Here is a 25,788-nt window from a genome sequence, read left to right as displayed (position 1 = left end):
CGCCTTCTCCTCCCCGTCCCGTCCCGTCCCGTCCCGTCCCGGCCCGTCCCGCCCCGCCCCGTCCCCTCCCGTCCCGTTCCCCCCACCCCATCCCCAGGAATACCTAGTTTTCCTTAAGGCTAACAGTCGAAACTGAAAACAAACAGAACGCCAGCTAGCAAAGACTAACACTAACACAAACAACATCCCGCTAGCTAGCGTACATATACAACACTGAAGGGCATACGATGCATGAGGCATGTATCCATAGGTAAACTAGGAATACTGTAGTGCAGAGGTTTTTGTTCGTCAAACTCAATTAAATACTGATTTAGGAAAATTCATTGGCAATAAAAAGGTATAGAAATCTTTCTCTATACAGGTTAAAATGTCTTCAAACAAGAACAAGATTAGTAACACTGACTGGCTGAGGAAAAGAAAAAAAACAAAAACCTGGGAAGTCTCAGTAACAAGTCTAACAAGATGATAGATGGTACTACTTCAAATCTGTACTTCTATAAACACTTTAAAACATGAATATTTTACTTTTCACAAATAAAAAGTCACTGTCTTTGTTTTTTCTAAGTTCAGGCACACCTGGGTTTTTGTACACAGTAGTGGACCGTTAAGATTAGGCAACTTTCAGACTTGCTGCTTCTTGATGTGGTTTTTGTCTGAAATGACTTCAACCGAGGAATCGGGTTCCTTCATTTCGTTTTCGCCGCTTCCTGCGGCTCCTCAGTGCTGTCCGATTCCTCCTTCATGACTTTGTCTGTTTCTGCTTCGCAGTCTGCCCGTTTCTCCGCTGCTGCGCCCGCCGGTTCCTCCTTTTCTTCGCGTTTCCCCTCCGACGTGCCATTCTCCGCGTGTTCGTTCCCCAGCTCCACTTCTACCACGTCGCAAAAGAAATCCTGTCCCTCCCCCTGCGCCTGCCCAGCCTCCGTCTCTTCCTCCTCCTCCTCTTCCTCGTCGTCGTCGAAGTTGCCCTCGTAGATCTCGCACTCGCCGTCGTCCACCTGCACCACCCGGATGTCGTCCACGCACATGGCCTCGTCGTCCTCCTCCTCGCTCTCCCGCTCGTCCGAGTCCATTTGGGACTGCGGCGTCGTGGTTCGGCTGTCTGACAGCGCGCCGCCGCCGGGGCTGCCCAGCTCCAGCTGACCCCTGCGTGACTCCAGGCCGGAGTCCAGGATGGACCAGTCTTTCTTGCAGTAGGAGTAGCGGTGGTTCATGTGCTGCGAGTACGAGCCCGAATGGGAGAAGCGCTTCCCACATTTGTCGCACTGGTAGGGTTTCTCGCCGGAGTGCAGCCTGGAGTGTTCGATCAGGTGATGTTTGTGTTTGAAAGCTTTATTGCAGATGGTGCATTCATGGGGCCGTTTTCCTGCAGGACAAACAAGCGTCAGGAGGACACACTTCCAAAACCTAGAACTGTATTTTAATAGAACATTTTGCTCTTTACAACCCTAAAGCTAACCTGACTAAAGCTGCTTATAGTAGAGGTGAGTGATGTGGACTTAGAATTTTATCACAATGTTTTCTACTATTGTGATAACAATGAAAATGAAGATAAATTAGTTATTGCTTCTTTTCTTAGGAAACATTTCCATTTAAAACAGGCTTCTTCAGTTACTTAAAGAGCGATTTATGTCACTAAACTGTTCACAGTATTTTACTGATGGTCACAGTGGAGAAAATAGTGAAATCAACATTTCCAATAAAGCTGTCAGTTTTAGTTTTATCTTAACATCATTAACTGAAATGTATCCTGGTGACAATAAATCAAAATCCTTATCATGATGAATTAGTTGATAAGTATTTCCATTCATCACAATTAATCAGCCCTAACAATTAGTGTCATGGAAACTCGTAGTAGCTACAAAACATCTGTTGAATGTTTTTACATTTTAATCACATTCCAACCATAAACTTTATCATATTTTATTGGGACTTTGTGATCTCAACTGCAAACCTACACGTAAACCGACAGGATCAGAAAGGAGAGCAATAATCAGAGAAGAAAAGACGCCCATGGTGAGCCAACCTGTTCCAGGTTTGTGAGAAATAAGAGACTGAAGAAATTGTTTGATTCTTTTAGTTAGTTTTAGTTGTTTGGACAACAATGTGTTAAATTTCCCAATTATATTTTTGAGCATTACTTCATGTGCAGTTAAAACAAGTTTGTATTGTTGCATGCGTATTGTTCAAGCAATAAAGTTTTTATCTGTAGCGTGACTAAAAGTGAAAACATGTAAACAGGAGTCAAAAGTACTGCATGTTTATAATGGGGACTGAGGTTTTAGGGTCGCTTCCCAGAGTGAAGTTGAGTCAGTTTTGAATCGTCAGACTGCATGAAGTGTGGGAGGAATACCTGTGTGTTCATATTTGTGTCTGAGCAGCGAACTGCCCTTCTGGAAGACCTTGGAGCAAAGATCACAGGGATAGACGCCATTTTCCACCCGCCGCTTCTTGCTGTCCTGCTCCTCTGCAGAGGAAGCCCCGTCAGTGTTGCTCTCTGAACGTTTCTCCTGCACAACAAAACACGTTTCCTAAATCTGGGTTCCCACGCGTTTCCATTAAATGACCCCCAAACAGCATTAGCTTCTGGCTGGGAAACAAACAGACAAGGCTACAAAATATGTCAAGTAACTTTTTTCACTTTTACTCACTATTCAATAATTATTACCTTTGCTTAGCATAAATGCTGCCTAATTCCTTCAGATTTTCCTTTGCTTCTTTTTGTTTGATTTTTTTTCTCAAAAACTTGCAAACTTGCATTTTGCGCTTGCTATGCCAACTATGCTAACTTGAGTAATGCAGCTTTATAAATTTGACTGGCAGCCAATCAGAAAGATGAGAATGGCAAATAACATTTCAATAAATTATTTATAATAATTATAGAGAAATTGCAACAGAATGTAGTGACACATCAACAACAAAAAAAACATTTAAGAGAATGAATTCATATGAAATAGCCAAAATAATATGAGACTCGTCACAATATTAAGATTTTATTCACAAAATATGACAACTTTATTCTCGTATTATTTTTGTACAAGCTCTCTTAATATTAGGAATTTATTCTCATAATTTTATGACTTTATTTTTGTAATTTTTCTTTTTTATTTGTTCTTAGCATGACCCTAATTCTCTGTTGTAAAAAAATTATTTTTGAAAAAGATTTTGGATGTGTTGCACTGAAATGCAAATTTCCCTGTGGTGTTAATAACATATAATCATTCAATCATTGGATTTTATGATTTTAAAAATGATTAGATTAATTTTTTTTTTGTTTTTTTTAAATAAGATTAATTTTTTTAAACATTTTTCCATCTCTTGCCTCCAGTTTTCTGGGGCCCGTCTCCTGCCTCCTTTGCTCCCCCAGGATCCCGCGACCCCCACTTTGACAAACACATTCCCTGAATGACCAGAGAGGAGACGCAGTGTGGAGCTGAGCCCCACCAAGCTGCAGCAGTACCAACCTTATGGCCGTTGAGGACGACAGTCTTGGCTCCGGCGGCGTTGCCGGTGGCGGCTGCGTAGGTGTAGGTGAGCTGGGGGATGAGGATGGTGCGTTTTGTGGTGGTGTTGATGGCGCTGAGGCAGCCCACCGTCCCCTGACCGGCGATGGCCACCAGGGTGGGCAGCTGGGCGGCGGTGACGATGTTGACGGGATTGGTGCTCTGGGGCGTGGTGACGAAGAGCGTCTGGCCATCCTTCCTCAGGCAGGTCAGGTTCAGAGGATGCTCCTGCTGCTTTGGGGGAGGCGTGGCTTTCTTTTCTGATGGTGGGATCTCATGTTTGGGGAGAGAGAGGTCCAGAGGTTCTGCTTGGGAGTCTGCTTCCTCTGGGTCTTCTGGCTCGCTTTTGACGATCACCAGATCCCCGCTGAGAGACAGAGAGTCTGACGGCGAGCTGGCGCGGGATTGAGGTCGGTCACTTTCCTCCTGGCTGCCGTTCTCATCGTTATTCAAAGTCTCCTCTGAGCTGGAGTTTGTGGTTTTAGTCTCTTCTGGAGGATCTGACGACTCAGTGGGACATTTACTCGTGTTTTTTCCAGAATTCATCTTGATGAACCACTTCTTGACCACTTCTGTGGGAATATTGACAGACTTGGAGATCTTCGTCAGCTCCTCTTCACCGGGGTTGGCGTTGGAAGCGAAGTAAGTTTTGAGAAGCGAGAGGAGGTCTTCCACTGGCGGCTCCTCCAGCATCACGCCGGCCTCGCTGAGCAGAGCGGCAAACGACGGGTCCAACGCGGCCGAGTCCACGGCCTCCCCGTTGGCAGCTTTGCGATGCTGCAGGAGATGCAGCGCCTCCAGGTTATCGGGACAGTCGTCGCACAGTAAACACGTACTGCTGCTGCTGGATTTGGGTACGTTAGCTGGTTTCGACTCCTTCACGGTTTCTTCCGCCGTTGCCTCCGTCTTTGTGTCTTTCATGGGTTCTGCTACTGGATTTTTCTTCAGACTGAGGTCCGTTACCTCAGGCGTTTCGAGATGATCCGTTTTTGTTGCGGTCGGGGCGGCAGCTGCTGCGGTGGTGACAATGGGAGCAGGGGGAAGGTTGTTTTTGATGACGAGCGGCGTGGGCAAGGCGGCGGCGGCGGCGGTGCCGGCTGCAGGGCTGATGCTGTAGTTGATGATGATCTTTGTGGTGCCGTCGTGATCCACGAAGGCGGGGAGGCTGATGATCTGCTGCTGAGGCTGCTGGACTACGATTCCCTGCTTTCCTTGCGCCACAACGCCGTTGGCTGAGCCCAGCACCTGCCTGAGCACGTTTCCGTCCATCGCCACCTTCAGCACGCTCTGCAGGTCGTTCAGATTGATGCTGACCGGCGACATGAGGCCCACCGTTGGGACGACCATGGCTACGCTCTGAGGGATGGCTGCCGCCGGGGCTGCCGCTGGCGGCGCTGCCCCGCCGTTCACCACGCCGTTGCTGCCGGTTGAAGTCGCCGGCGCCGCCATGACCGGCTTGCACTCGTATTCCACAGGCTCGGATTTGATCTGGGTGACGGGCAGCTGCTCCTGGAGCGGTTTGCTTTCAGTCTTTTCTTTGACAGGAAGTCGTGCTGGAGCGATTGCGACAGGTTTAGTCTGAGTGCTTGGAGACGTGGTCTTCACCACCGTTACAGTCACACTGTTCTGAGTTGCTGCTCCCACACACTTCTTGCTACTGATGTGGGAGCTGTAGGAGCCAGAGTGGGAGAATCGCTTCTTGCAGTTTGAGCATTCGTATGGCTTCTCACCTAAAAAAAAACAAACAAATAAAAACTCCAGCTCAGAGAATTAACTTTAAAATACTGTTATTACTTTATAAATCACTGAACTCAACACAGACGTCTTTATTCAACTGAATGTTCACAAATTAGTGCTCTAGAGTTTATCTGGAAAAATTGAAGCTAAGTACGCTAAATGTTTTCAAAGTTAGCAAAACCAAAATCTAACTCTGCTATTAGCACATTAGAGTAAAAGCAAGAGCAATAAAGTGTCATTATTTTACAAAAAAGAAAGATTCATGTGATATTCTAATTCTTTCTAGTTTCATTGTCTTTCATCTAAAATTTATTTAAACATTACAGGTTCAGAGTGTACTTTTGGTGTTAAAGTCACAGTTTGGGACATAAATGTTGGTACTGTGAGTGTTTGAGCAGCTGAGTGTCTGGTTTCTCCTTACCGCTGTGAATGCGCAGGTGTTCCTTTAGGTGGTGTTTGTATTTGAAGGCCTTTGAACATTCGGTACACTTGAACTTGCGGGTTCCACCTGTACCTCCTGATCCTGCTGTGGACTGGGAAACGTGACGCTGAGACGGAAAACACAAGTCTCCTTAGAATCAATTTGCACAAATTAAAAACAGTTAATTTTTTCTTTCTGCACTCAAAAACAGTTTCCAACCCAAAGCAAAAAGCAGACTTAATGCAGTCAAAAACTACCTGCATACTACATGCCTGTAAATGTGCAATATGCATGTTTAATGTCTTTAGCAGTGCATGTTGCACTGGACTGATCGTATTTTTAATTTCAATGATAATACAATTTCTATTAATTTCAGAATTAAGTTGTAAAAACACCAGAAAAAAGTAAAGAACAAATTAAAAATGTTAATTTGGGTTGACATTTCACTGAGTGTTAGACACATGCAGCTTTAGTGCATACACTAAATAAAAAGACACAAATACTTTTTTCTCGTTGTTTTAAGTTAAATTAAACAAAACTCATCTTGTTTTATGACAGAATTACCCAAATTATTTCTTTTTCTAAATGCCACAATAATGAGAAAGTTTTATTATTTAATGTTGACCATAACAGAATAAATTCATCCCTGCTGATCCAGAAGAGGCCTGGAGTTTGTTTGGAGCTCATCGGACAGATAGTTCTGAGTTTAGCCCACAGCATTTTCATTGTGGGACCAATCAAGCAGTAAAAGGATTCACACACACACACACACACACGCACACACACACACACGCACACACACACACACTCTCTAATTAAACCCATCAGCTCCTGCTGGAGCTGCTGGTGGTTTGATTTCCAGAGCTGATCTGGGTCTCACTGTGGTGCCCTGCGGCCTTGTTAAGACGTGTGAGCTGACACCTTTCGGGCTGAGAGGTGTTACCTGCTCCTTGTTGCCTCGGTGGTGGCTCATGTGCCTCTCCAGCTGCGAGCGGTAGGTGAAGGTGTAGCTGCACTGCGAGCAGCTGTAGTTGTCCTCGCTGGTCTCGTGGCGGTACTTAATGTGCTCCTTCAGCGAGGCGTTGCGTTTGTAGCCCCGAGAACAGTACGGGCAAATGTGCAAGTGGGAGAAGCTGTCGGGTGTGCCTGACGAAGAGGAAACTTCTTTAGATTTGTCATCCTGTATCTGATTCGGTCTCCACAGAGGAAATGCCAATTTTGTATGTTTTTTTTGGTGCTATTTTTTATACTTCTCCTGACATTTAAGCATGAAAACTTTCCTCTGAAAACAGTCCGAATCACATATCTGCACAAATCAAATCAAAATTACCAGAGTTGAAGTACAGCTATTTACTTAAAAAGAAAAATGAAAATAATTTGATTTTGCATAACTTTATGCATATAATGTGCTTGGAAATTGTATAGGAAATGATAATGGCCCCTAAACTAGAGTTAGTTTAACCTTAACAAACAGAGTAAGTTCAGATGTGAAGCACCTTCTTCATTTTAAATAGTCAGCAAGTTGAATTAAAACGTGGCTTTTAAATATAAATATATTACTTTAAAGGTTAGAAATTTAGTGTTTTGTTAGCCTCATAGACATGTTTTGGCCAAATCAGAACACTTGTTACAAAATCCCTTTTTTTCATATTTTATCCATGTTTTTTCCTGATTATCTAAAATGTTGAAATATAACATTGGAAATTATGTTGAGGCTAATAGTTTGGTAGATTGTTTTTCCTTAATCACAATGATTCTGAGTGATAAACTGAAAAACCTGAAAGTGTTTATTTTCTCATCCCACAACAAAACAGATTCACATGGTTATGAACTCTATAACTTTCTGCTGTAACATTCAGAGCCACTTCACGCAGTGAAAGGACAGCTGCAGGTAAAAAGCATCGCTCTGACCTCCAGTCAACAGCTCTTCAGCGTCGCTCTCGAGTTTAACACTGTAAATGTCTGAAGGGACTCTCATCCAACACTGTGCTTCACTTTTCACCTTGACATCAACTAGTTCAGCGTCTTGTTTGGAATCAGAAAATGATGTTTGGTATTTCCATGTGATGAAGCAGAAAGGTGAACACAGAGCGGTGTTTTGTTACCGTTTTCATCAGCGTCTCCCGTCTCGGCCGGACTCTGCTCGTCCTCTGGAGCTTCAGGATAAATGATGGCGGTGTCGCTCTGCTGGAGAATCTCCTCCACTAGAGCGTCCTTCACCTCCTCGTCCTCCTCCTCCTCCTCCGACACACACTCCTCCTTCACTGAAACACACACACACACACACAGACGAGGTTCATTTCAGCAGCGGAGGAGTTTACCTACACACAGACATGATCCTCAAATAGAAACAGCTGGATGGAAGCTTTTGATCTTCTTTCTGTTTCAGTGATTAATTGCAAAACTTCTGCTAACGTTTTTCAAATGATAATTTAATTACATGTTATTACCACATTAAGAGTCATTTTAGACATGTTTTAGACATGTAAAGTTTTTAATCAGTCCTAATTCAATGTGGATCTGAAGGACCACCACTAGGGAGCGCCAAACTACTTCTTCTAATAACCAAACAACTTGACTCCAGATTAATTAAAACAATGTATATTACAAAAGAGGAAAAAAATAAACTAAACAAAGAGAAAAAACAGTATCTTAACCCACTTATGTTAACCAATTAAATTTTTGTGGTGATGCCACCTGGTTATGTTCTGTGTTTTGTCTTGCCTTAAATATTTTCATTTTAATTTGTACTTTTTTGTGGTGTTTTTACCTTGATTGTTCTCTTTGCTCATCTAGTTGGTTATTTGTAGATTGTTACCTCTGTCTGCTAGCCTGTAATGCTTGTTTTGTACGCAATGATTGGTAAAATATGAACAAAAAACCTGATCAACTGTTGAGACCCTGAACAATTTTTTGATGTTAATAAAACTGATAAATGTTAACTTACAAGAAGAAGAAAGTTTAGGATGACATTTAAAATAATCAGGGACTGGTTTCATATCATCAGTCACTTAAATTACGTTGTTAGGCTTGTTGTAAAAAATAAAAGTCTTAAAAAAGAGAAAATCTTATTCATTTGTATTTGTATTTACAATAAGGAAAGAGTGTGCTGCATCATTATTATAATAAAAAGCTCAAAATGTATTAGAAAGTGCTTAGGAACATTTTTCAAGGTGTAGCTGATGGCTAAAGAGCTTTTAATTTGAAACATCATCAAGAATGGATTTGGGTCATGAGACAGAGACTTTGTCCAAAGGTTTTAGATTTTACTTTTCTTTTTAAGATCCTAAACAGTAAAAACTAGAAAGCCAAACCGAAGAATCTCTTCTCTACACTTATTAAATATTTATCATAGCACTTCAGTGAGGAGGTCTCTGCTTGATAAAGTTTTTCAAATCAGTTTTAGCTGCTTTTTCCCACCTGCTGCATCAAAAACATCTGCTTTGTACTGCAAACTGCAGCCTGTAAGAGCAGCAAAAAAGGAACTGGAACGAAGGCATTTCACATTCTGTGCATGAAAACACTGATAACGGCTAGTGAAGTGAAACTGTAACCACTGCTGCTATGGAAATAAGGCATTTTAAATGCAGACAGGAGCAGAGCCAAAGGCCACGCCTCTTCCTGCTGAGCTGTGTCAGGGACAGGTGCAGCTGTGTGTGCGTGCGTGCGTGCGTGCGTGTGTGTGTGTGTGTGTGTGCGTGGAGGAGGGGGGTGTCTGCAATCACAAAAACCAGTAATAAAAGGGAAAAAAGAAGCAGTCTACACTGAGCTGTGTGTGAGAACCCTCATAAAGAGGCGGGCTCCTGTTGAACTCTGTTTTAAACACAGATCTTAGCTTCCCATGATCTCATCCAAAAGCTTTCCAAATCCCTTTTCCCTCTGAGCTTCACTCAGCCTACCTTCCACCCTTACCTCAGTGTAATCACTCCTCTATCTCCCTTAATGGCCCTCTCTTTTCTCCATCCAAAACCTTTCTCCGGTCTGTTCTGTAGAGCTCAAAAACATCTATTATGCCTCTTGATATCTGTGATGTAAGAACATCTGCCTCATAGCAGGAAAATGGGGAAAAAAGGTTTGGTTGCATGAGGGTATGAATGCACTGATAAGAACGTTTATATATTGCTGTTATTACCCCAAATCTGAAATATTTCCTAACTGTTTCGACAAAGCTGACATTGTGCCTCTGCTTCAGGTCAGCTCATCACCAAACAAATACAATTCAACCAACCCCAACCACTTTCTCAAACACACACAGGCTGAAATAAGACGGAAATAAACTTTGATTATTAATATTAGCCCAGTTGTACTTATGGGACCGATTGAAAAATGACTAACATCAGTCAATACAAGGGTGCACTAATAAATTGGCCCCAGTTTCATGACTTTTGGGCGATCATCTGATACTTACATATATCTGATCCACCAATATTATCTCCCTCTGCACATGTCTGAAAATCCACCACTGTTGCCAACTTACCAACTTTGTCGCTCTACTTTGCGACTTTCCAGACGAAAAAAACTGATCAAAATTGGAATCAGCAGGTCAGGCTTTTTAAAGACTGTGATCGATCAGAAAAGTACAATCCATACTCTTATAGTCCACACGCAGAACAGCTGTTTGGTATTTTGTGTTTTGGATTTTACTCATTCTAAGAGTTTTTTTTCAGTTTTAAAGTTCGCTTTATTAGAACTGGGAAGCTTTTCTCCCAACAAGACGCACATCGATGGGTGGAGCCGGAGCTTTTGGTTTCACACTGCAACGGCTCTGCATCTAATGAGTTTTTGTTTATCTCCATAGCAACAGGCCTCATTCTGTAAAGCAGCTGGAAGTACTAACATACTTTTGTAGATATGAGGAGATTAGGACTCTTCTGAATGAGTGTCCTATGAGAAGCTCAGAAAAAAAAAACTGAAACATGAATCTAGTGGTAAGAAAAAATCTGGCCTATATTTCCTCAACGTTAAAGACCCAAACATAGACAGATGGAGTCTTCCCTGCATCTTCTTGCTTAATTTTGGATGTATTTTGGACACTCAACACAAAGCTGACGGAGGAGAGATGGAGAAGTTTGTGACTGAGAAAAGAAAAAGGGAGTCAGAGGAAAGTAAAGTAGGTGACTTTACTTTACAGGAAAGATGAGGAAGGTTTACTGTGAATGTAAAATGTGCACTTTTTTCTCCCACTGAAATGTTAGCAATACTGTTGCACATTTTCCACAAAAATGTTAAAAAGCTATATGCCTTTCAGAAAAGGACCAAGTTGATGATAAGTAACCAATTTACAGTTTTAAAAGTCTAAAATCTCAGTGAATCACTTGCATGTTTTCTCTTTTGGGAATCACAGACTGAGCAGTCGTGGTTAAATGTTACAAACTGAATGTGGTAATTGTTTTAAGACTATAGTACAGTAAAATGTGACTGGCAACAAACTCAAATTTAAGTTGTTGCAACTCATTTTGTTAATCTGTCTTGATAAACAGGTGGTTTGTACAGATAAATAATTACATAATATCAGAATCTCAATAGTGTTTCAATTGGGATTTATGATACATAGACAAAAAAATGCGAACAATTCCACCAGTAGCTTTGAGAGCAGTGTGGTGTAGCATGACTTGTGTGTCATCAGCAAAAGGAACGAAGAAGATGATGAAAACAGAAACGGCTCAACGTCTCTATTACGCCAAAACGTGTGTGATTACACTACTGCATCTCGTTTAACGCCTTTCTGAAAATGCACATCAAGATTTCCTCCACTGTCATTATGTTTGCTGTTTTCCCCTGAATTCAGAAACAAACTCAGAACTTTATTTTAGTGACTAACAACATTGCAAACTTACATTAAAAGCATGAGTGCAATGATGCTTGACATGGTTAGAAACAGATGAAACTATTTCCACACACAGAGAAAGCTAAAAAAACGGCCCTGTAATGGGGCCCTGGTATTACAACATCCTCTGTGTAATGTTTTCTAGATAAGTATTTCAAGGTTCAAGGTGATCTTGTTCTGCTGTATAATATCTGTCTCAACCAAAGCAGTGGGAAAAGTTTAGTTTCTTCTCTCCCTTCCTTTTTTCACCTTCCTCCTCTTTTTGCTTGTAACCCAGGAGTTTCTCCTCTCCAGTTTCATCACATCTGTCGAATATCATCCCCCCTCCCTCCCCGGCCTGCGGACTACACCTCTCTGCATATTTTCCCACAATACTCCACAATTACCCTTAATGTCTCACAAAATGCTAAGCACTAATGACAACCAGAACCCAGCAGCTCACACAATGTAACATAAGAATGGAATGAAAACAGGAAATCATGTGGTGGACTCAAACACATGTGCGCACACATTCTTCACCAGTGCACACACACTCACACACACTGGAGGAGTTTCTCGCTATCTCACACACTCTGCACTCGTGTACCTTGCCAGAACCTGTCACTGAGAGTCCATGTTGAATTTATAAAGCAGGATGGATTGGAGCTGCAGTGCGGCCCAGACTGCAGGGGGAGTAGCGTGCACTAATCTCTCACCAGAGGATCAATTCACCACCAGCTGCTTGCCCCTCTCGCCTCGGACAGGGAGGGAAGACGGAAAGAAAGTCAAGGCAACCCAAAAACATTAGACCAGGCTTTTCAAGGCTTCAACGCGCAGCTCCACAGCAGAGCAACGAGACTTTTCCATGACTTCTTCCCGAACGACCACCAGCGCTCCTGCGCATGCTAGAAGTGTAGCTCCTTCCTGGTTTGTTAATGTTTCTCTAAAGGAGGGGACAGGCTGCTTTTAACTGCAGGTGCCGTTGGAAACTTCAGGTGCAGCTGAGAACACGTGGCTCATTTAGCTGTGCTTTGTTTAAAATCTAAAATGAATTAACTGTGGAGGACACATTACCAGAATAGGGAAAAAGTCTACTCCTCTGCCTTTGATTTAAGAACAAATTCCTTTGAGCTTATGTAATCCCAAAAGGTGATTTGTTTTTACTTAAATACTAAAACAGCAGAAATCAAATTTTCCCCAAAAAGCAACACTCAGATCAGATGCAGTATTTGAACAGCTGTCAGCTTGATAGTTGACACTAGAGATGAACTGATCTAATATTAATATCTGTATCAGTATATTGAAAAAAATAAAATAAAAATCTAGATCAGGTATGAGTGACAATGTGCCCAAGATCTATTCAGATCTATTCAGTCTAATTCTATGCTTTTCACTCTGCATGTCTTATTTATTTTACATTACATTTAGAATTCCTAATTGTACTTTCTGAACAATTTGAAAGAAGGTTTGTTAAAGTTTATTGGATTATTTTAGTCAACCTTTTTGTTTTTGTCAGTTTCTTTTTTATTTATTTTCTATTGGCTGTTATTCTCCTAACTGCACTGACTGAACAAATTAAAGTTGTTTTTACAGCTCGTGAAGCTGCTGGTGTGTTTAAGTGTGTTGTACTGCTGCAGAGTTATTAAATAAATTTGTAATTCAGTACATTTATGTCTGTGTTTAAAAAAGAAATGTTAAGCCTATTCAGAGCGGTTTTTGCTTTTCGGATCAGTGTTGGCCGATATTAAACCTCAGATATCTGTATCGGTATCGGAAGTGAAAAAAGTGGATCAGTGCATCCTTAGTTGACATATTTGAGCTCTAATGAGTTTTAAACAACACAAATAACTGTTGTGGTACATCTATTAAATCCTTTGCTTATCTGAAGAAGAACTGAAAACATAGAAATTTAGTTCATCAACATTCAAGTTTTTTTTGTTTTTTTTTGACATACATTAATGTGAAGGGCATTCTGTGGTATTTTATTTAAGAGTGAAACCCATGATCACCCTCAAACCCCAAGGCAAAATTTATCTGATAAGATATAGAAAAGGCGACTTCTGTCTGAACAGTCTGTAAATGTGGTTGATGAGGTTGACGTGGCAAAAGCTAAACTAAGGCTAATTAAGACTCATGTAAAACACATTTTATAACAAGGCAAGATAAAAAATATATTGCAGAATGAACTACAGTTTTACTGGTCGTTATTTTTCTGTCATTTGCAAGCAGGTCAGATCTAAAAGATGATCACCGCTAGACTGAAAGAGGTGATTAATCTGAATTTTCACTCAAAGCTTCAGCTTCTTAAGGTTTAATTAATTCCAAAAACAGTTAAAGATAAGTTTTAAGTCCCCATTGGCTTGTTTAATCAAAGAAAGAAACTTAAATGTTGTCTAGAAGATTAAATGTTAGCTTAAACATTAGAGTAAAAGTTTGTGAGAAATAATTCAACAGATTATGCTACAGTAGCGGCTTACCAAACAGGATGTGCAAACTCTGAAAGATAATTAATACCCAACAAGAGACTATTTGCATTTGGATTACTGACAAGAAAGAATCTGAGAAGAAAAGGATTGAGCATTCAAGAGCAAATCCTACTGGAGGAACGCTGCAAACTGAAAAGAAATCTGTGTGTGGAGTATGAGTACACAGAGCAGAGAGGGTTGAGCTAAGAGGGCTAGAGAAAAAAAACGTGTTTGAGATTGAGTAGCTCTCATGAGCGCGGCTCACACCATGTAAGGCTTTATTCAGCAACAATGAAACAAGCCTTCAGAGCAATATCTCTGAGTGTCACATTCTCCACGTCTCCATGGTTTTCCAGTGTTTCCCGCCTGGCTCTAGCTAACTGCAGCCGAGATGAAGGCGGATGCTTGCGTAGGCTGAGGTGTTGGCGGAGAATCGACAATTAAACGGACGAAGAGAAACGGTGAAAACATAAAACCGATCAGACTTTACTGTTGAATTGTTGGTTAAGTCTTGAGGCAGACTTAAGTTGTGTTCTTCAAAGTGTGCTAACAGAGGTAATTAGCAGAGATTTAAAATCACACTTGGAAAGAGTTTTTGTTCCATGTTTGTAAATAAAACAATACTTTGATGATGAAAACTGCATACACACAGAGCCGTGGGTGGCAGATTTATAACCATCATGTGATCCAAATGCATTTATTAAAGCAAATATGGTGAATACTTCATTAACTGGCAGAAGTGCAATGTAAAGACGCCTGTCTGAAGAGATGAACAATAAGCAGCTGACAACCTTTCACCCCCTCTGCACTAATGAGGAAACTCATTTATGTATGTCATTATTAGCTCAGTCAACACTGTGTTTTTAAAAAGCATGTAGATGAAAATGTATGCAATTAATAAGCAAATATTCAATCAAATCTGTGTATTTGTTATATGCTGTTAAAAACATGGAGCAGAAAAACAAGATATATGCATTATTTTCAACTTTTTGATCCAAGTCTGGACAGCAGGGAGTTAGTACCTGCCCACCCTGGACCGACTGACACAGAGGATTAACATATACGACTAATGAGGCAACCATAAACACACACACACACACACACACACACACACACACACACACACACACACACAACAACAACACCTGAGGGCAATCTGCAATTAACAGCAAACGTTTGTGAACTGTGGGAAAAAAAACCCAGAGAACAGACATGATGCATGAGGAGAACACGCAAACATCGACTGAATGGTTAACAGCTGCTCAGGAGTGAAAATGGAAAACAAGACATACTTAAAAAATAAACGCATAAAAAACCACAGAATTATAATTTTACATCATCCAACAGAGACATAATAATATTGTATTATTACCAGATCTATCGAGACATTTCAAAATGTTGCATGAATTAAATTGGGAGATATTTTAAATCTGAAACTCATTTTTTTACACCAGTTTGAGGAATGAAATGACAAGGTATGTATACCTGACATGGTGGTAGTCTTTTGTATGTGTGTATTTCTACTCTGTTAGTTTGATTAGCTGTGAGGATGAGGTGTGGTAGACGAAGATGTGAATGTGAGAGCATCTGGTTCTGCAGGTGAGCTGGTTCTCCCTGAGGCTGAGGAGGAGGAAATGGAGGTAATCTGATCAAAGCAGCAGCAACAGCAACACATCAACAATCTGGACCACTGGAGCCCACGGTATTGCATGAAATAATGATGCTCTAAAATGTTTAGAAGAGGCATTTCTTTCCATCACTTTCATTCAGAGAGAGGATTGTTGTTGGAAATGAGTAACCAGATATTAAAAATCAGACATTTAAAACATTAAGACTAAACCCAACACTCGTAACAGTGTAACAAAAATATATTTCATTCATTAATTTTGAGGTTTTAAAATCACATCTTAACGTCTTGTGATTGTGCTGCATGTGATTGTAGCCCAGCAGTACATATGATGCAAACAAGTCAGACCTTGTCAGATATTTTACTAAGTGAAATATGAAAACAGTAATTGGAAAAATCGTTCCCACGGTCTGCCATATATCAACATACTTTGGTGTTTGAAGTCCATTAAAGGGTCAAGACAGCAAGGCTTTTATTTTGAATATTTTCTATGAGTTGTATTACTTTTTAATGCATCATTTAATTTGATTTAAAATAAACTTAATTCAATCTGGAAAGACTCAGACGAAGAAAAAGGAACAATTAAAAGATTTAATGACAGCAATGAATAACAGTTCTTTGGCGCTCGGGCCCCGGCAGCTGATCTGAGCCGAGATTTGATGTGAACTCGATGAACATCCCGATAACCGATTAGGGATGCTCTCCCCCGGGGCCCGACACTGGTGGTGGAGGTCTGGAAAGAGTGCCATCCTGGAGCCAAAGGATGAGGGTGGAGAAGGGGAGGTGGTGGGTTGAACGCAGCTGGGAAGCGGCCGATGACTTGGGTGTGGATCCTTTTATGCTGAACTTGATTGATGATTGGACACGTCAGGTGAGGTCCAGCGCTGAGGTCGGAGATGAGCATGACGCCGATGGACGAACGGAGGGGATGGAGTCTTCCAGTTTGAATTTTCGCTATTAGCTCCATTTTTTCAGAAAACTAACTAATAAAATACAGATTATTATGCTTTGAAAAATGTGTGTAGTTACTAGCTTTTGTAATTACAAATGTATATAAATTAGAATCTCTTATTTTGAAGGATATCTGTCAGCTTTATTCTGAAAGTCCATATTAATCTCTTGCTGGATCCAGATGTTATTTGGATACGTTTTGCAATGATTTCAGGTTTGGGATGTATTTAGGGTTGTGCTCTCTACTCTCTGCTTTTACACGACTAATCTCGTTACTGGTGAATCTGACATAAACGAGATGTTGCTCGGTGGAAGACGCAGTATTTGTTGCACCCTGTTGGGTAAAATGCTGTCATTGCAAGACGTGTTTGGAAATGAGGAGGATTTATTAAATGTTTGAAGGTTTTGAGCTGGAGATTATAGAAGAAAACCTCCACATGACTTTTAGCTAGATTATGCATTAGAGTATTACTGAAGTGCGTTTTCCCAGCCCCCCTCTTCCTTTCTCAATCATTCTCTATCAATGTGCCTCTTAGTCTTCCTTCTTCCCATGTTCTCACCTCTGCTTGCTCATTCTTTCTCAGTTGTGGAAATGCCAACGCACAGCTGGGATTGTGCTGATAAAGAAGTCTTTGTGTATGTTAATGTACAGTAAAACTCAGCAAACACTCATGTGTTTGTTTAAGAGGATACATTTTCATTTTAGTATAACAGAGCTGCCATATAATAAGTGCCTCATTGTAGTAATACCTTTACTCACATATGTTTAAGATTAATTAACAACAGAAATATGAATCAATAAAAACACTTCTCTATAAACCTAAACCAAGTCTGATTATCATTATTAATATCTAAGGCCATTTTCATATAGAAGGTCTTAAATATGACCTATTATATTTACTTGAACAGGTTAAGATACTGTAGGACTGTTGGCGATACAAAACATGTAAATTATATTTTTTTGCACAAAATCGTTCTTGGATAATGAGATTTTAGTTAGTTCATTCTTAGATAATGTATACTTTAGTCAGTTCTGCCTATTTTGAGTTGTTTTAGGGGGTCTTGTCACTTTAAATCCTAATAAGCTGCTGCTGGCCACACGGCCCAATTCAGCGTTTACAATGTCATGTGAAAATGGCTGAAAACAGATGCGCAATTATCGTACATTTTTGAAAAGCATAAGTAGAGCCTCCTGTGCAACCACCAAGATTGCAGCAAGTGGTTTCTAAATGTTAAGTCAACAACAAAACACTTGTCTTTTCCAGGAGCCATTGCACCTCAACAAAACCAGCCATTATACATCGGTAAAACCAGCTAACCAAGCATAATGGAGCTCCGCTTGTGTTGCTAGGTAACAGCGAAGTGCCCGTCAAATGTGACTTAACATCCGGGAGGTTTTTGAAATGTGTTTTTATCCTTAGGGATGTCTTTATAAGCAGTAGAAACCCAAATGGAATTACAAAAAAGTGCAAAATGTGAATTTTGCATAATTAACACACAATTAAATTTTTATTGCAACTGTAATCAAACTTTAGTGTGGAAGCAGAAGAAAATGTTGACATCACACAACAGCAGAAGTAATATGGGCCAATTTTAAAGTTTTGGAGGAATGGACAGTGTTGTCACAAGTTTATATCAAAATGAAGGGAAGTTTAAAAAAAGAAAAAGAAAATTAAGTGCAGGCAGTGTTTATTTGAGCCATTATTTATGTCCATATTTACAAAATCATGCTTCTTCTGGTACAGAAATATGACGTATGTCAATGATGTAAAAGTCAGATATTTTTTCTTATCTGACAGAAGGTGCTTCAAAAACTATTGGATATATTTTTGATCTGATTTGTGTCACATACGTAAGTGACACAAATCATATTTTGGGTGGGCAGGGGGGACAAATAAGATCAAAACGGGACCTTTCAGACTGCCATGAAAAAATCAGATATGGGCAAAAAAATCTGACTAGGGTTGCATTTTTGTGCTGTGGGAATGTAGTCTTAGACAACCATCTAAAATTGTAGATCCAATGATAAATGCAGAATGAAAAAATTGGTCCAAATAAAAAAAATAGAGCTGAGTTATGTCAGGAAACTGGTTTCTGACTCATGTTCACCTGAGCAGCTTGTGGCTGAGTGTTCTTGTATGAATCTAAGCAACTTTCTTTCATCGACTGAAATCCCCAGCAACATTGCTCACTGCAGAGTGGATTGTTAAAGTTCATGGTAATGTCTCACCTCCATTCCAGGAGCCGTTGTGGGGTAATACTGTTATGGCGGCATCATGGTTCTCCAGCGCTGTGGCCCCGTCCGTTTCCGTGGCATCATTCTCCAACAGGCTGTCCTCCTCCACAATATGTAGCTTGTCCTCGTCGTCTGAGTCTGAACTGGCCTCCAAGCCATTGTTGAAGTTTGTTACTGGAAAGGAAAAAGATATGGACATTAAATAATTTACAGCTAAGCCACAAAGAGTATAACAGAGGAAGCTTTTGTTTCTCATCTGTGATCCACATTAAAGGCAATCAGCTGAAGTATGTGTTTGGCATCAGAGCTGCATGAAATAAAAATGACTCTGCGTACTCATGTTTCATATTAACACAAATCAAGACAAATTTGAGTGCCATAATTTTTCCTTTGAAAACCTGGTGAAATTGTGTGAAATCTGATACACGTTCTGGATCCTCCTTAAATCCAGAATTAGGTCAACATAACTGAAAATTATGTAATCTTAATCTTAATTTGGACAGAAATTAAGATTGTGTTCTGGTGCAGCAATATTAGCAAACTGGGTAAGGTTTTACTTTTTAAAGATAAAAGAATCATAAACAACTGAGTCCAATGTAAACTGAACTGCAACTCTTTTTCTTGGAGAAATTGGCTGGTTAGTGACATTGGTTGATTTTCACCTTAACCGATCCGGACTGATTGGAAATGTAATCATTTGTTTGTTTGCCTTCACGTTATGTTTCAAAATTTCAAAACACTTTGAAATCAGTAAAGAAGATCTTTTTAAGGTGACCTATTATGCTTCTTGTCACTTTAAATAAGCTGCAGCTGGCCACCGCCTGCCCCAAAACTCTACATTTACAGATGCACATGACAATTGCTGCAAACAGATGAGCAACTATACAACAGTGCATCTTTGAAAAGCAGAAGTGGAGCCTCCTGCACAACAAACAAGAATGCAACAAGAAGCTTCTAAATGGTAAATCATCAACAAACACGTGTCTTTTCCAGCAGCCATTGTACAACAGTGAAACCAACTGACTAAACATGATGAAACTCCACTTAGGTTCCTAGGTAACAGTGCAGTGCCAGTTAATTGTGACTCAACAATCGTCAAAAAATATGAACTTATTTCCAAAAAAACAGCTGAGTGAATTTTTTTAAAGCATTCAGGGTGTTTTTAGAAGCAGTTGAGCCCAAAATGGAAGTATAAAAAACTGAAATAAGTGAATTTTGAATTATAGGTCAGAAAAATCAGCTAAAACTGGGATTAGGACATACGAGTTCAGAAATCATCGACAGAAGTTTGATCAGTGCATCCAGACAATCTACAGGTTTTTCTTCTTGGCTTAAACTTCACAAAAAATAAAGTCTACTCCAGCCTCTTTGATGAAAATTAAAATAAGAAGGATTAAACTAAACAGCTTTTGGCACACAGATACACACACCAGCCTCAACATTATGTATGAATCACAGAGCTCACTAGTTCTCCTCTGACCCACTGAGAAGACAAAAAAAAAAGCTAAACGACAGCAGAGAGGAAAATGATCTCTTGTTTATCAGCTTCAGGAAGCAAAGCTATTTTACGGCCCGTTGCGGTCAGTGAGTTTGTCTGAAGGGCAAAGATTCATAATGGAAGCTTGTGAAAAATGGACCAAATCATCTGCTCTGACTCAACTTCACAATGTTTAGCTCAGAGGTCACACATGCCTGCAACATGGAGCCACACGGGGTTCAAGTGATGACGAGAAAATGCTTCGGTGGGTGTTTCACCGTCAGCACCTGTGCAACTGCAAACTGGTGCAAGCACATGTGTGTGTGTGTGTGTGTGTTTCACCGTCAGCACCTGTGCAACTGCAAACTGGTGCAAGCACATGTGTGTGTATGTGTGTGTGTGCTCTGAAGGAAAGCTGTACATCTCAGCAGAGGTGCTGCAGACACCTAATGAGGAGGAAAGCTTGGTGTGTTTGTTCCTCGCTGTGACAGCTGCACACACACACACACACACACACACACACACACACACACACACACACACACACACACACACACACACACACACACACACACACACACACACACTGCGACACACCCTGAGCAAGCTACTATACAGTCATTATGACTCCATCATCAGCCTTCCAGGTTTACGTGAAGCTTTCTGGGAAGCATCATGTGCGGAGATGGGCTGGATCAATGCGAGCCTCTGTGGGTAAAACAGGAGCTCTGGGTGTCGATCACAACAAGACAGGTGATGGAGAGAATATAACACTTGGAAACGCTTGTTTGGTTCCTGTTCCAGTATTATGAACAGGTTCATCTGAAATATGAACGCTACATGAAACATATTTTATGTAAAATCTCCAAAAAAGACAAAAGAATTGAGATTAAAATAGAAAAACTCAAAATATGCTTCAGTGGAAGCCATGTTTTTGGATTTGCTAAATGCCTTAAAGCAGTACGTAATAATATGTTTTACTCCAGTGAGTAAAACAGATTATTGCTTTATCTGTAAGGAAAAGGTCTTTTTTAATAAACTTTTTTTTTCATCACTGAATCACTGAAAAGGAAGTTTGTGACAACTACGGCAAACAATAAAGCTCAACTTAAATATGACTTTTGCTACCCCGATTATATTTCCCACTAGGATAAACAAAACACTAATCTATTTACTGCTTTAGGTCAACTAAAACAAACTGTGAAATAATATTTGTCACATTCTTACTTATTTCCTTCATAAGATCAAGTTATTTTGTGAGAGCAAAATGTTTTTGCAACAGGCAATTAAGTTATGTGAGGTTTGTCAAAAACAACCATGAAATATGTCAATAACAGAATTCTGGTTAGCTCTCATGTTAGTTTTCTTTTGATAAATTATTTTTTTAGAAACTCGTTCACTGTCAGATGATATTGCTGAACAGTAAAGAAAAAGTCTGATTAAAAACCAACATGATTATATGTGTGAAAACCACTGAGGTTTGGTGAGATGCAGATTCATAATCAGTAGCTGCAGCCTGAACTCAGACTGTTGCAGGAAGCTGGTTTATAAAAACCAACAAACTCTGCTTCTCTTCTTTAAGACATGACTAAACAACCGATAACAAAGGGTCTCTTTTTTAGAATAAGTTATAACCCATCAGCGCTCTTTTACTGCACAAGTAAGCTGAAGTCTTAGAAAATCAATCAAAACAAACCTTCTGTTTTTTCCCCATTCTACAGTGTAAACTGGACTTATAAAATGTAAAAACTGCATGCAATAACTGCAAACCTACATCATCAAAAATCCAAGAGTTCTTAACAGTTGAGGTTTCATAAGTCCTCACTCCATCAGGCTATTTATTAAGCAGGCTTTGTGGAAGAGCTTAGCAGCAAATCAATGCATTCACCTTGATCAATGTGTTGCTCCCTGTGTATAATATAAACAACTTGTAAAAGCGCACTGGAGCAAAATATTTTATCTAGACCTGATCGTGATTTACTGTTTTACATAAGTGCACAACAGCCTTGTGCATCTTTCCCAGCCTCTAAGTTTGGAGTCACTGCACTACGTCACATCTGTCCAGCAGCTTTCAAAAGCTTTACAAAACAAATTAAAATGGTTACATAAGCTAAATAATAATTTTATTTCCCAATGATCAATAGGAACTGTTAGTTTTTCTTGACATTTATCTATACTACGTAGGTTATCATCTAAAATCTGTTTAGATCTTCTATAACCAAATACAATTCAGGCATCAGTAGGGTATCTTGGCTGCTTATCTTGTGAATTTAAATATACAAATTAAGCAAATAACCAACAAATTGGCTGTTTTTGTCATATTTTGTTTTGCTTTATCGTGAGAAAACATGTTTGTTAGTTTTGAAGTCTGATAGGTTTCTATCAGTTGCAGTTCTTTTATTTCTTTGTAACCATAGGCTCAAAAATATATAGATAAGTAGTAAATACAAATTAATTCACATAACACCTTCAGAGAACATAAAGACAGTTACAAAGTCGGCCTTCTATCACCTGAAGAACATTTCCAGGATTAAACGACTAAATGTCCCAGCAAGATCTACAAAAACTCATCCATATATTTATCTTTAGTCACATTAATTACTGCAACTGTGTCTTCACAGATCTGCCTAAAAAATCAAATCCAGGATGCTGCTTCGTGTTCTGGCTAAAACCAGGAAGACAGAGCACATCACCACAGTTCTAAGGTCCTTCACTGGCTCCCTGTAGCTCAGAGAATAACTTTAAAATCTAGATTTTAGTTTATAAATGGCTAAGCAACAAAATGTGTTAAAGATCTGATGTTATGAACCTTCCAGAGCTCTATGGAGAAGCAGCATTCAGCTTCTATGCACCACAAATCTGGAACAAACTTTCAGAAAACTGCAAAGATGCGGAAACACTGAGTTTCTTTAAATCTAAACTAAAAACCAAGCTGTTTAGAGTTTGATAGTAGCGTCTAGTAGTGAATGGAACATTGATCAGCATATTTGATGTATGAGTTTGATGATGGCATTTGACGTGTTTATTTCTTGTTTCACATTTGGTGTTGCTTAAATGTGTCATACAAATAAACTTGACTTCAAGACAGATCAAGAGAAGAACGGGTGAGGAGGTTATTCCTACTTTTTAGCAGCGTGTAGTTCCCCCAGCAGCAGACAGAGGGCAGCATAGGGTAAAACAGAAATGACGAAACTCCACTGGGGGAACTAGACTCTCTGTACAGGAGCGAGTGAAACAGAGAGACCTGTCCACATCACCATAACAATGTATCAAGTCAACTGTTAATTCCCCATCTGGAGTCGCGGGAGAGAAGTCTAGACAAAAGCCTTCCTCCCTTCCTGCCATCCGTCTCTCTGATTACAACTCTTTCATGATGTATCCCTTCATTATTATGTCTTTCCGTGCGTTGTTGACTTCTGTGATCTGTCAAAATTTTACTTTTCACTTACGCAAGACTTTTTTATTCAATGCAATGTGTGATTATTAGACTCTTCAGTCAAAACTGAGCTGTAATTGCAGGGATCAACACCAACAGCCACTTGCCAGAAGGGTAGCATTTCCCTTTTATTAAAACAGTATCTTGCAGGGTAGAATTTCTAATTTCCTCTCTCTGAACTTTACTTGAACTCATCAAGGAAGCAGCACAGAGCGTTTGCAAAAATTGGCTTCCTAAACAAGTAAACCCAAGAATTCATTAAAGTTAGAAACAACAGTTCGCCACCATCTCTGAGTCTGTTACACACCGCCTTCGTTTGCCTAGGAATCAGATCAGAAGAAGGAAGCGAGCAGAAAACGGCAGCACTGGGCTGCAGACTATCACACAGCCAGGCTCTCATCACGACATGTGACTACTGAGCGGAAATCATGTGTCTGACACGCCTCAACACTGGACCACATGGACTGAGATGTGGGTCAAAGGTCAGCGCCTCAGCAGTCACCATGGGGGAAGGGATAGTGAAAGGTGGGTGGGCTGAGAATAGACTACAATCAGTCTGCATGGACAGCATGGCAGGATGCTGCTGGCTAACGAGTGGCTCTCTGAGGCACAACATCACTTTAAAGGAAACAAAAGAAAATCATTCAGTAAGAAGTTGGGTATTAAATGTTGAAGGAATATATGAAATACAAGTATTTGTCTTATTTAATTATTTCTTGGTCATATGTTGGAACATAGATTATTTTTTACTGCTGCACACAAAGTGATCGGTCAGCAGTTCAGTTGTTCATGTTAGCCAATCAGATCACAGGCCATGTAGAAAACATAAACGCTGAAATACACATATTCAATTCTACACATATTCAATTAATGTTTTCCCAAAAGATGTTGACATTTATTCATTTGTGTAATAAGAAATTACTGATTCAATATAGAGCTGCAGAATATATCCAAATTGCAATTATCATCATACATGTTACAGCAATTTGTTAGAATAATACTATGTATTTCATGTGACATGGATTCAATACTAGTAGTAAATAATATATAGATGAAAGATTTACATACATTTGCAGTGGATCTATAAAACTTGCATAACTATTATTTTCTCAGTCTGACATTAATTAAACTTTTCCTGTTCAGTTAGGACAACAAAATCGATTCTATTTGGCAAAACAGAAGATTCTCTAAGTTAATTTTGTATTACGTTCTGTAATTTCAGAAGTTTATAGACATTTCCTTGGTACTGGTCAGAATTGCCTTTTAAGCTGTGAGACTTGGGTCAAATGATTTTCTCCCATAAGTTTCTAATAATATTAAGACGTTTATAAAAAAGCCTTTTGCTGTTCTTTATGCAAATAGTCAATAGAGATGCTAATGAGCAAGATGCTAAAGCTCAGGAAGAGTTAAGACAATGAAAAAGAAAGACAGACAGAAACATGGGTCAATATCCTCATAGCAACATTAAAATAAATTGATTTTTGGGTCATAACAAATCAAAATGTTCATATATATATTTTATTATTTGTTTAAAGTATATTTTTTGACATTGTGTTTACCATTACATTATATTTACTTGGATTTTAAGGATAGTGGTACTTTTGGCCCTTGATGATAATCCCACAGCACTCTGTATACTTTACTTTGCTCCAAGTCAACCTCATGGTGGCGCTACAGGGAAAGTAAGATTATCACTGATGTCAGTAGGTCACGTGCCACACAATTTCATGACAATCAATAAAAACCTGGTTAAATAATTCTGGATAAAAGAAATAAACTGCTGTAAAAACCTCCTGAAAATATCCATAAATTTAATGCTGAACATTTTGGTTAGACTATAACACAAAACAAATAAATGTAATAAACCTTCACCTTCAAAATGCACCAGAATACTTCATCATCATCATCATCACCATCATCATCATCGCCTCCTTCAGCTGAGTAAACATTCATTGCAAAACACACAAATAGAAACCTGTCGACTTATGATTTCTGTAGAAAGTTCTGATGACAGACACAAGTGAAACAACAGGGTGTGTGACGAGACCACAGCTAGTTTTCTCGGTTTGTTGTGTGTGTGTGTGTGTGTGTGCGTGTGTGTGTGTGTGTGTGCGTGTGTGTGTGTGTGTGTG

At 39.8% G+C, this 25,788-nt stretch overlaps 1 protein-coding gene across 4 annotated transcripts in view; it reads right to left on the bottom strand.

Annotated features, from left to right (window-relative positions):
• Window positions 1-487: 487 nt before the first annotated feature.
• The window catches only part of LOC103138012 (zinc finger E-box-binding homeobox 1-like), a 103,348-nt gene continuing 78,047 nt past the window's right edge, over window positions 488-25,788 (bottom strand). For all 4 annotated transcript variants that reach the window (XM_016671478.1, XM_016671477.1, XM_007552068.2 and 1 more), the window contains 7 exons: window positions 18,738-18,917; window positions 7,764-7,922; window positions 6,602-6,804; window positions 5,659-5,785; window positions 3,462-5,230; window positions 2,351-2,507; window positions 488-1,363 (listed from right to left, as the gene is read on the bottom strand). In XM_016671478.1, the coding sequence (XP_016526964.1) occupies window positions 687-1,363; window positions 2,351-2,507; window positions 3,462-5,230; window positions 5,659-5,785; window positions 6,602-6,804; window positions 7,764-7,922; window positions 18,738-18,917 (3,272 nt within the window). In that variant the 3' untranslated portion in view covers window positions 488-686. The remainder of the gene's footprint in view (window positions 1,364-2,350; window positions 2,508-3,461; window positions 5,231-5,658; window positions 5,786-6,601; window positions 6,805-7,763; window positions 7,923-18,737; window positions 18,918-25,788) is intronic.

This window comes from Poecilia formosa, unplaced genomic scaffold (assembly GCF_000485575.1).
Source record: "Poecilia formosa unplaced genomic scaffold, Poecilia_formosa-5.1.2 Scaffold45, whole genome shotgun sequence".
In the NCBI taxonomy this organism is placed as follows: Eukaryota; Metazoa; Chordata; class Actinopteri; order Cyprinodontiformes; family Poeciliidae; genus Poecilia; species Poecilia formosa.
The sequence above is the reverse complement of the archived record's forward strand: the minus strand, read 5'-3'. Positions and strand labels throughout refer to the sequence as shown.